Genomic DNA, 10,000 nt, shown 5'->3' with positions numbered 1-10,000 from the left:
ACTCCCACTCCTCTCCCTCTCCCTCTCCTCTCCCTCTCCCTCCCTTCCCTTTCCTCTCCTTTCTCCCTCTCTCCTCTCTCTCCTCTCCCTCTCCCTCTCTCCTTCCCTCTCTCCTCTCCCTCTCTCCCTCTCTCCCTCTACCTCTACCTCTACCTCTACCTCTACCTCTACCTCCCTCCCTACCTCTCCCTTCTCTCCTCTACCTCTACCTCTTCACCTCTACCTCTACCTCTACTCTCTTACCTCTCTCCCTCTCCCTCTCTCCCTCTCCTCTCCCTCTCCCTCTCTCTCTCCCTCTCTCTCTCTCTCTCTCTCTCTCTCTCTCTCTCTCTCTCTCTCTCTCTCTCTCTCTCTCTCTCTCTCCCTCTCTCTCTCTCTCTCTCTCTCTCTCTCTCTCTCTCTCTCTCTCTCTCTCTCTCTCTCTCTCTCTCTCTCTCTCTCTCTCTCTCCCTCTCTCTCTCTCTCTCTCTCTCTCTCTCTCTCTCTCTCTCTGTCTCCCTCCCTCTCTCTCTCTCCCTCTCTCTCTCCCTCTCTCTCTCTCCCTCTCTCTCTCTCTCCTCTCTCTCTCCCTTCTCTCTCTCCCTCTCTCTCTCCCTCTCTCTCTCCCTCTCTCCTCTTCCTCTCTCTCCCTCTCTCCCTCTCTCTCTCCTCTCTCCCTCTCTCTCTCCCTCTCTCTCTCTCTCTCTCTCTCTCTCTCTCTCTCTCTCTCTCTCTCTCTCTCTCTCTCTCTCTCTCTCTCTCTCTCTCTCTCCCTCTCCTCCCTCCCTCCCTCCCTCCTCCCTCTCTCTCCTCCCCTCTCTCTCTCTCTCTCTCTCTCTCTCTCTCTCTCTCTCTCTCTCTCTCTCTCTCTCTCTCTCTCTCTCTCTCTCTCCCTCCCTCTCTCTCTCCCTCTCCTCCTCTCCCTCTCTCTCCTCCTCTCTCCTCTCTCTCCCTCCCCCTCTCTCTCCCCCGTCTCTCTCTCTCTCTCTCTCTCTCTCTCTCTCTCTCTCTCTCTCTCTCTCTCTCTCTCTCTCTCCCTCTCCCTCTCCCTCTCCCTCTCCCTCTCTCCCTCCCTCTCCCTCTCTCCTCTCCCTCTCCCTCCTCCTCCTCTCCTTTCCCTCCCTCTCCCTCTCCCTCTCTCTCTCTCTCTCTCTCTCTCTCTCTCTCTCTCTCTCTCTCTCTCTCTCTCTCTCTCTCTCTCTCTCTCCTCTCTCTCTCTCTCTCCCTCTCTCCTCTCCCTCTCTCCTCTCTGTCCCTCTGTCCCTCTCTCTCTCCCTCTCTCTCCATCTCTGTCCCTCTCTCTCTCTCTGTCTCTCTCTCTCTCTCTCTCTCTCTCTCTCTCTCTCTCTCTCTCTCTCTCTCTCTACTCTCTCTCTCTCTCTCTCTCTCTCTCTCTCTCTCTCTCTTTCACTCTCTCTCTTTCACTCTCTCTTTCACTCTCCATCTCTCTTTCTCTCTCTCTCTCTCTCTCTCTCTCTCTCTCTCTCTCTCTCTCTCTCTCTCTCTCTCTCTCTCTCTCTCTCTCTCTCTCTCTCCTTCCTTCCTCTCTCTCCCTCTCTCTCTCTCCCTCTCCCTCTGTTTCTCCTTCTCTCTCTCTCCCTCTCCCTCTCCCTCTCTCTCTCCCTCTCCCTCTCCCTCTCTCTTTTTCTCTCTTTTTCTTTCTTTTTATATGAAAACAGTAAATATGTATTGTGTTTTATGTTTTTCAACGACCGTTTTTATTTCTTCTAGGCGTGAGGCCATTTTGTTCCGTCGAGCCATGCGACAGGTTCCCAAAGAAGAGTTTGATGCTATTTTGTCACAGATATCAAAATATTCCAGTGATGAATTCAAATCCTTTCTTGAGGCAAGATATATTTTTTTTACTGGTTGTGATGAAATTGGATTTTAAAAGTATAAATGTTTAAAATATCACAAGTCAAATTTTATCTTAAATTTTTTTTTCCTTCAACAGAACATGAAGAAGACTACTGATGAAGGAACCAGCTGTAAATGTGGTGGTAAGGGATATGCAGGGTTTGGAGGCATTGCTGGAAAGATAACTGCAAGTGTACTTGGTGTTCGTGTTAATGCTTCACAAGATACCGATGCTGCATCTTTAAAAAGCCTTATGGGTAAAGAAGGAGAAAAAGTGACATCTCTGGTTAAACCGCAACAAAAAGCAACAAATAAGAAAAGAAAATTATCTACTCACATGCAGAATAATAGTTTTGATTATAGAAGTGAAGATAATGCAGGTAAACATGTAGAAAGAGAGAAATGTGACTTTGGAGGTGTACCTACAGAGAGGAGCAGACATGATAGTGGAGACATAGCTTTGCAGGAAGCCAACAGCAGAATAGAAGGTTATGGGAGACGTGACTACGATGAGTTACACTACAGGCATGATAGCGACAATACAAGGCTGAGTTATGATGGTGGGGATAAACGTTATAAGCATGAGGATTTGGATTTGGAATTGAGACACAGCAGTTCTGATAGACCAGTGAAGAGGAGGAGACATGACAGTGGTGAGAGATACAGTGATAGAGACCGACATACTGGTAGATTTGGCCATAGCAGTGGAGAAAGGAACTCTAGATTTGAGAGATATAATGATGAGGAATATAAGAAGAGGAACCCAGGGAGGTCTACCTCTGAAAGAAGGAAAGGCAGTGAAAACAGAAAAGAGAGAAATGCAAATGAAGAGCCACTAGGGACTGAAAGAAGACCCAGTGTCTTCTCACGGTTAGGTTCTCAAGGCAAGAGTCGTATAGATAGAACAGATTATGAAGATGTTGACAGGAGACATGATGATAAATGTAACAAAAAAAAAACTTCAAAATGTAGTGATCTACAACGTGATGAAAGTTTGATTCCCAGTAGGAGACCAGGGAAAAGGGATACAGAGAACCGGAGTACTGAGTCACATTTAAAAGTACCAGATATAAAAGGCATAGAAAAGTCTTCTACATCAAGTGTCAGTGTACAAGAGAGTCAAATGACTACAGAGGACCATCATTTGAGTTCAGATCAATCACATGCTATAGTTGCAAATAATAAATATAAGTTTGAAAGTGAACAAAATACCCATGTACAAAGTAACAGTACTTCAGATAATAGTGCTGTTGAGGAGCCAAAGAATTCCACTGGTCCTTCCATTCACAAAACATCTGATGGAATTATTCATAAATCAAATTCAGGTTATGAAGAGAAAATGTTTGAGAAAACCCTTTTCAGACAGAGAGATATTTCAAGAATGGCCCAAACCAAGCAAGATGTACAAAAGAACTCGTCTAAACCTCCACATAGTGTGAAGAATAACATAAACAATGAATCTGCAAATGATAGTGGTATAGTAAGTGGGAACAGTACATCAGACAATGCCAATTCTGTGGGTCAACATGAAGATCCTTCTGCTCCCTCCACACTCAAAGGCAATGAAGTTACTGATAATAACTTTGACTCAAATTCATATGAAGAGGAAATGTTAGGAAAATCACTATTTGGGCAGAGAATGAATGCAAAAATGGCTCAAGCCAAGAAAAAGAGGAATGCAGAAATATCTCAGGCTAAACAAGAGACACAAGAACAATTGTCAAGGCCTCCATTTGGTGTGAGTAATCACGTGAGTAATAATTCCACAAGCGTGGTTGGTACAAACAATACTTCTAACAGTGCCAGTGCTTTGGATAAGCAGCAGAGTCTTTCTGACCTTGTACCAAATAACAGAGGTTATGGAGACTCTGATAGTAATAGTGACTCAGATGCAGATGATATAGAAAGAATGTTGGGAAAATCTCTCTTTGGACAGAGAATGATGGCAAAAATTGCACGAACCAACCAAAAGAAGCAAGAAAAATCACCCATGCCATCAGTAAGTGTAAGAAATCACACAAACAATGATGCAAAGAACACAGATACAGGGGACAACAAGGTAGGAGAAATAAGTGAGAGAGTGAAGGGAGCGGTATCAGAAGACCAGGAAAGAACAAGTGGCTACAGGGATCTACAAAATGTGATGAGAGGAAATAGAAATAATCATGCAGTGCAAGAAGTGTCTCATGGTCTGCATGAAGGCAAGGCAGATGATGAAAAACACATGTCGAACCAGACACTTAAAGAAAAATGTGTTGATAAGACTGATACAGAATTAAGTAGTGTGAAGGAAGTGGCAGAGTCTCAGACAAATGCTTACTGCAAATCAAACGAGTTGTTAGATTTGGATGAACAAAATACAATGCAAATTGTTGATGAAGCAGAAAATGAAAATGTTACCAAACATTTACGCGATGTTGAAGTAAAAAGAAATGAAAATGTCACAAAAATGTGTGTGGAAAGTGACAATATCAATGAAGGAAGGCCAACAACAAAACCATCAGGTACAAATAGAAGTATATTGAAGTCAGAGACTAAAACTTTTGAAGCAGTTCTTGAAAATTTGGATTCAGAAGACAAAGTGGATGATGAAACAAAAAGTGGGGAAAGAGAAGAAAGAACAGTGACAGATGGAAAATGTGTCAGTGAAAGAAAGGCAAGAGAAGAGAGAAAAGTGACAGATGAAAAATGTATTGAAAAAAATAGTGGGGAAAAAGAAGAAAGAACAGTGGCAGATAAAAAATATCATAGCGAAAGAAGTAGTGGGGAAAGAAAAGAAAAAACAATGACAGATGAAAAATGTAATGAGAGAAATAGCAGGGAGGGTGAAGAGGGAACAGTAGGAGATGAAAAATATAGTAAAGAAAATAGTGGGGAAAGAGAGAAAACTATGACAGATGAAAAATGTAAAAGGGAAAGAAAGACTAGCGAAAGAGAGAAAAGAAAGGCAACAGATGAAAAACATGATAGTGAAAGGAAAAACAGAGAGAGAGAAGATAGAATAGTTACAGATGGAAAATGTAGCAATGAAGTCAAAACCATGGAAAGAGAAGAAAAAACAGAGACAGAGGAAAAATGCAGTAGTGAAAGAAGGACCAGGGAAAGAGAGAAAAGAAAGACGACAAACGAAAAACATTGTAGTGAAATCAAAACCATGGAAAGAGAAGAAAAAATAGAGACAGAGGAAAAATGCAGAAGTGAAAGAAAGACTAGGGAAAGCGAGATAGGAAAGACGACAGATGAAAACCGTAGTGAAAGAAAGACGAGTGAAAGAGAAGAAAGAATAGCGAATGATGAAAAATGCAGAAATGAGGACATAGGATCCCCCCAAATCTGTGAATCCTCCTCTCTGGATAGCAGCAAATATTCCTCAGTTACTCAAGGAAGACTAGAAGATACTGATTTGGAAGACAGAAAAGAAGAAAAGGATGGATTGCAAGAAAATAATGAAAAGCCAAATGTTTCTACAAAAAAGAGAAGAGGCCGCCCACCTAAACATATAAAAACTGATGTGAAGGCAACATCTCCCTGTGAATACACAGAAACCAAGAAGGATGGGAGAGGGAGAAGAAGAAAAAGTGATGTGTCTGAAAAAGAGAAATCCAGTGATGAAATATGTGATAACAAAAATACCAAAATTGAAGACACTAGAATGGATTTGTCTAACAAAATGGAGCGAACAGGGGTTATGACAAGAAATAGGACATTAGATACAACAAAAGGGCAGAATAAAGCATTTAGTAAAGAGAGAAATGAGAAATCAAAGAATTCCGTTCAAACATCACCAGCTGAGGCACAAGTAAATGGTAAATCCTCCAGAAGAATCATTGAGGGTTCTGATGACCAAGAAGAAAGCGGTAAATCATATGGTAGACCGAGAAGGAAAATTGATACTAACAATCAAAGAAACAAAGAAGAGGATGATACCAAAGAAAGAGAAGAAACCAAAGATGAATCAAGCAAAGCCAGACCTAAGAGACAACCACGTAGTGAGAAACCAGCAAGAAAGCAAGCCTGTAGTAGTGAAGGAAATGAAAATTCACTAGATTGTCGAGAGAATAACGAGATAACGCCGAAAACAGACGTTGAAGAAAGCACCAGTAACAAGATTGAACAGGAGTTAGGCATCAGTGGGACACAGAAAAAGATTGGGGAAAGTGAAGGTGCTAAAGTGGAAGCAGATGCTGAAGGTTTACATGAATCTGCAACGAAAAGTTCAGGAGATGATGTAATACAATGCCAAGCAGTGACTAAAAATACTTCCATTGAAAATGATGAGGTTGAGGCTAAACCACCATCAGACAGCACTCAAGCTGAAGTCAAAGCCTCAGAGGTGAAGCATGGGACATCTGTAAAGGAAATAACATATGCTCCTGAGGCTGTAGTAGAGAGGCTTGAATCTAAGGCAGAGAAGGCTAAAGTGGTGAGTGAGGAGGATTGTGAGAGAGTCAATAATGATAAAGACATCAGTCAAGATTCTGGGGCTCTGGATAAATGTATTGGAGAGGAAATACAATGTAAGACTGCAGATGGGGCTGAGGAAGACACCAAAAGTAACTCAGATGAAAGGATTAGAGAAGATCCAGTCGAAAATGATTTGATGTGTGGTATATCAGGTAGTGAGGGAAATACAATTGATTCCAAAGGTGATACTCATCAGCTTGATGAAGTAGAACAGAAGAATGAAGAGGCAAAGCTTAAGAAAGAAAATGATTATGGAAAAAAATGTCTACAAGAAAAATCAAACATACCTATGGATACTGAGGAAAAAGGAAAAGAGAACATGGAAGGAACAGATTTTCACGATGAAATCATATCTAGAACAGAAAATCCAAAAACCGAAGAAAGACTCTTCCCTGAAGAGGAGGAACTCCTCTATGATGAAGACAGTGAAGATGATGATGATGATGATGACAAGAAGGGATATGATTCTGGGGAAACATCACAAATGAAATCCCCACACTTAAGCAAAAATAAATGTCTTCAACCGCAAGCAAGTAAACAGGGGTCCACAGTTGATACAGAAAATTCTCAGCGTATAAAAAAGGATGAAAAGTCTGTACTTGGAAAAGTTCAAAATAGTGCGCAGAATAAGGAAGATAGTCCTAAAAGAGTAACCAGAAACCATTCAGCTGAAAGAGAGGATTTAGAAACTGAGGGAGGAGCAAGAGGAAGACAGTGCAGGTCCTCACCCAGGAAGGTAGGCAAAAGTGACAGCAGGAATGACCTCTCAAGAAGTCGGTCACCACCAGGTAGACCAAATAGAAAGATTGGGAAGTTGACATCACTCGACAAAAAATACAATATTAGTGAAAATGACAGCGTCAGTCCCCTGCAAGTTAAGGAAAAGGAGATGCAAGCCAAATATGAGGAGAAGCTAGCAGTGGCATTTGGCAGGAAGACAAGACATGGCCAGAAAGCAATTGAAATGAAGGATACAAATGAAATAAGTTCTTTGGATAGAGAAAATGGAAGAAACAATGATAGTGAGAATATACCCTCTGAAGATAAGAATAAACAATTAAAGCTTGTAAGTGAAAGTGAAGATAACTGTGTGAAAGAGTGCTCTAAACAAGATAAGCCAAACACACCTGTAAATACTGAAGATGGAAGAGAGAACACAGAAGGGATAGGTTTACACAAGGAAAGTAATACTGAACCAACAAAGAAACCTGAAGAGAGTCTTTTCCCTGAAGAGGAGGAACTCCTATATGATGGAGACACTGAAGGTGATGATGATGATGATAAGAAAAATGCTGAGGAAACCTTAACACCAGAAGCAAGTGCAATGAAGTCCACAGTTGATGCAGGTAATTCTCAGGTAGATACCATAAAAGAAAACGATGGTAGATCAGTAACAGAAAGTGTGCAGGATAGTCCTAAAATAACAAGAAACCATTCATCCAAAAGAGACATTGAGAACGTGCAGAGTGCAAGAGGAAGGAAATGCAGTGGTTCACCTAGAAAGAACGACAAAAGTGACAGCAGCAAAGATCTCTCAAGGAGCCGATCACCACCAGGTAAATCAAGCAGAAGGATAACGAAGTTGACACCCAGCAAGAAGAGTGAGACCATGCAAAATGATAGTGTGAGCCCCCTAATGGTCAAGGAAAAGGAGATGCAAGCAAAGTATGAAGAGAAGATGGCAGTGGCATTTGGCAGGATCACGAGACGAGGCCAAAGGGCAAATGCAGAACTAGATGACACAGATAGACTAAGTCCGCCAGCACACTCATCGAATAGAGCGAGTGCTAGAAACACTTCGAGACGTAGAGATAGTGAGAGCCCACCAAGGGAGAAATTGAGAAAGCCTCCAAGGAATAAAGAAGGCGAGCACATGAGAGCAGATCATGAGAAGATCCATTCAGAAAGGAGCACCACTTCAAGAAATAGCGATTCTAGACTGAGAGCAAAAAGGATGCAGGGGAACGAAGTGGAAGAAACAAAGAGAAATAAAAGTTTACCAAATGCAGAACAACAAAGGAGACCGTCAAATTTGGATGACGGTGTACGTGGGGAGGTACGGTGGAAGAGACAGCAATCTGAGTCACCACCGACTCACAGAAGACGACAGCGTGTGCATGATAGGCGAATGAGAGATGATGGAGATTCTCCAGACAAGGGAAGTCATATTGGAAAGATTAAGAACAGAAATGACATGAAAGAAGATAGAAATCATGGTGATTCACTACCCAAAGTTCAGAGAGAGAGGAATTGTGTACAGGACCAACAGACTCGAAGCAAAGTACCTGTAGATAGCAAACTGTTACATAAAATTTTATGGGAGTCTCCAAAGAAGAGCATTGTCCAGGATGATGAAAAAGAAGAAGGGGAGCTGGACGAAGATGAAGAAGAAGGGGAATTAATAAGTGAAGCAACAAACCGTGGGGAGGCCAAACACAAAGATAAAAAGGAGTCTCATTTTTCCAAATCAGAAGTAGATACAAGGCGACGGAATGAACCAAGATGGGAATCAAAGAGTGCGAGGCCCACAAGAAAAAGCGAGATGTTGAAATATGAAAAAGCTTTACAAGAAGCCAAAGAAAAACATCGAAGAGCCGAAGAAGATAAGAAGAACAAACTCTCAAGTCAGGAACCAGCTCTGTCTAAATGCCACAGGCCTGATAGGGCTAAAGATAATTTTATTTGGGAGAAGCAAGATAAGTTTACAGAAAGAGATAAGAAGGTTAATCAGGTCAGTGAAGCAAATGCAGAAAAGAGAAGGCAGAGTATGAGAGCAAGGCACTTAAGGACGTTAATGGAGGACGACACAACTTTTTATCCATCAGATCTTTTCCAAGTTACACCCATTTTGGCTGTCCCGGAAAAGTTAGGCCCTCCCTCAGGAAGTGATGATACCATTGACATACTAGTAAAGCAGAACCATGAGAAGTATGGCCAGGACAGCCTCAGCACCAGTGGAGACTCGGAGATGTCACTGCTGCATTTTATTCGTGATCCTGAAACGAAGAGACATGCCCCCTCTGACCGTAAATCTTCCTCTTTGAAGGCAACAGGGGATCCAAAGGACGACACAAAGAATCAAGTAGAGGTTAAGTTTAAGGCAAAAGAGCAGGTCGAACCCAGAGGTCTTGCAATTAAGAAAGCCAGTGAACAAAGTTTGGTGAAAGACAATAAGGGTACTATTGCAGACACACCACTGATTGATGGTCTGGAGCAAGAGCATGATGACCAAAATTTGTCAGGTAATAAAAGCCTGTTGAACCAGAGTGTAGACGAAATGGTGACGGAGGCTGGAGAGGACGATGACTGCCACACTGAAAACAGATTGGAAACAAGAAATGATCGAGTAGCAGAGAACACTACAGAGATTGAAAGCACACATGAAGGCGGGTATAGCAATGTACCTGTGTTGGATGAGGCCAGTGCCACAGCTCAGTCTACTGATGCCCACGAAGACAATTCAAGCAGTTCAAGTGACTCAGACTCGGATTCAGACTCAGACAGTAGTGATTGCCAATGCAGCAAATGTGGTAACAGTAGTAGCAGTAGCAGCAGCAGCAGTAGTAGCAGTTCAAGTTCTTCAGATTCTGATAGTGACTCAGATGCAGTCATTGAAGAAACCGCACAAGAGGCAACAAATACAAGTGTAGCTGGAGGTGAGCGAGACCAAAGTAAAATAGTGAGCCACACGAACAAGAAA

General features: G+C 42.2%; 1 protein-coding gene across 2 annotated transcripts in view; it reads left to right on the top strand.

Annotated features, from left to right (window-relative positions):
* The window catches only part of LOC113826035 (titin homolog), an 18,470-nt gene that overhangs the window by 6,758 nt on the left and 1,712 nt on the right, over positions 1–10,000 (top strand). For both annotated transcript variants that reach the window (XM_070114452.1, XM_070114442.1), the window contains exons 4-5: positions 1,711–1,825; positions 1,934–10,000. The exon at positions 1,934–10,000 is cut by the window's right edge and continues 1,712 nt beyond it. In XM_070114452.1, the coding sequence (XP_069970553.1) occupies positions 1,711–1,825; positions 1,934–10,000 (8,182 nt within the window). The remainder of the gene's footprint in view (positions 1–1,710; positions 1,826–1,933) is intronic.

The sequence above is a fragment of the Penaeus vannamei genome, chromosome 3 (genome assembly GCF_042767895.1).
Source record: "Penaeus vannamei isolate JL-2024 chromosome 3, ASM4276789v1, whole genome shotgun sequence".
In the NCBI taxonomy this organism is placed as follows: domain Eukaryota; kingdom Metazoa; phylum Arthropoda; class Malacostraca; order Decapoda; family Penaeidae; genus Penaeus; species Penaeus vannamei.
The sequence above is the reverse complement of the archived record's forward strand: the minus strand, read 5'-3'. Positions and strand labels throughout refer to the sequence as shown.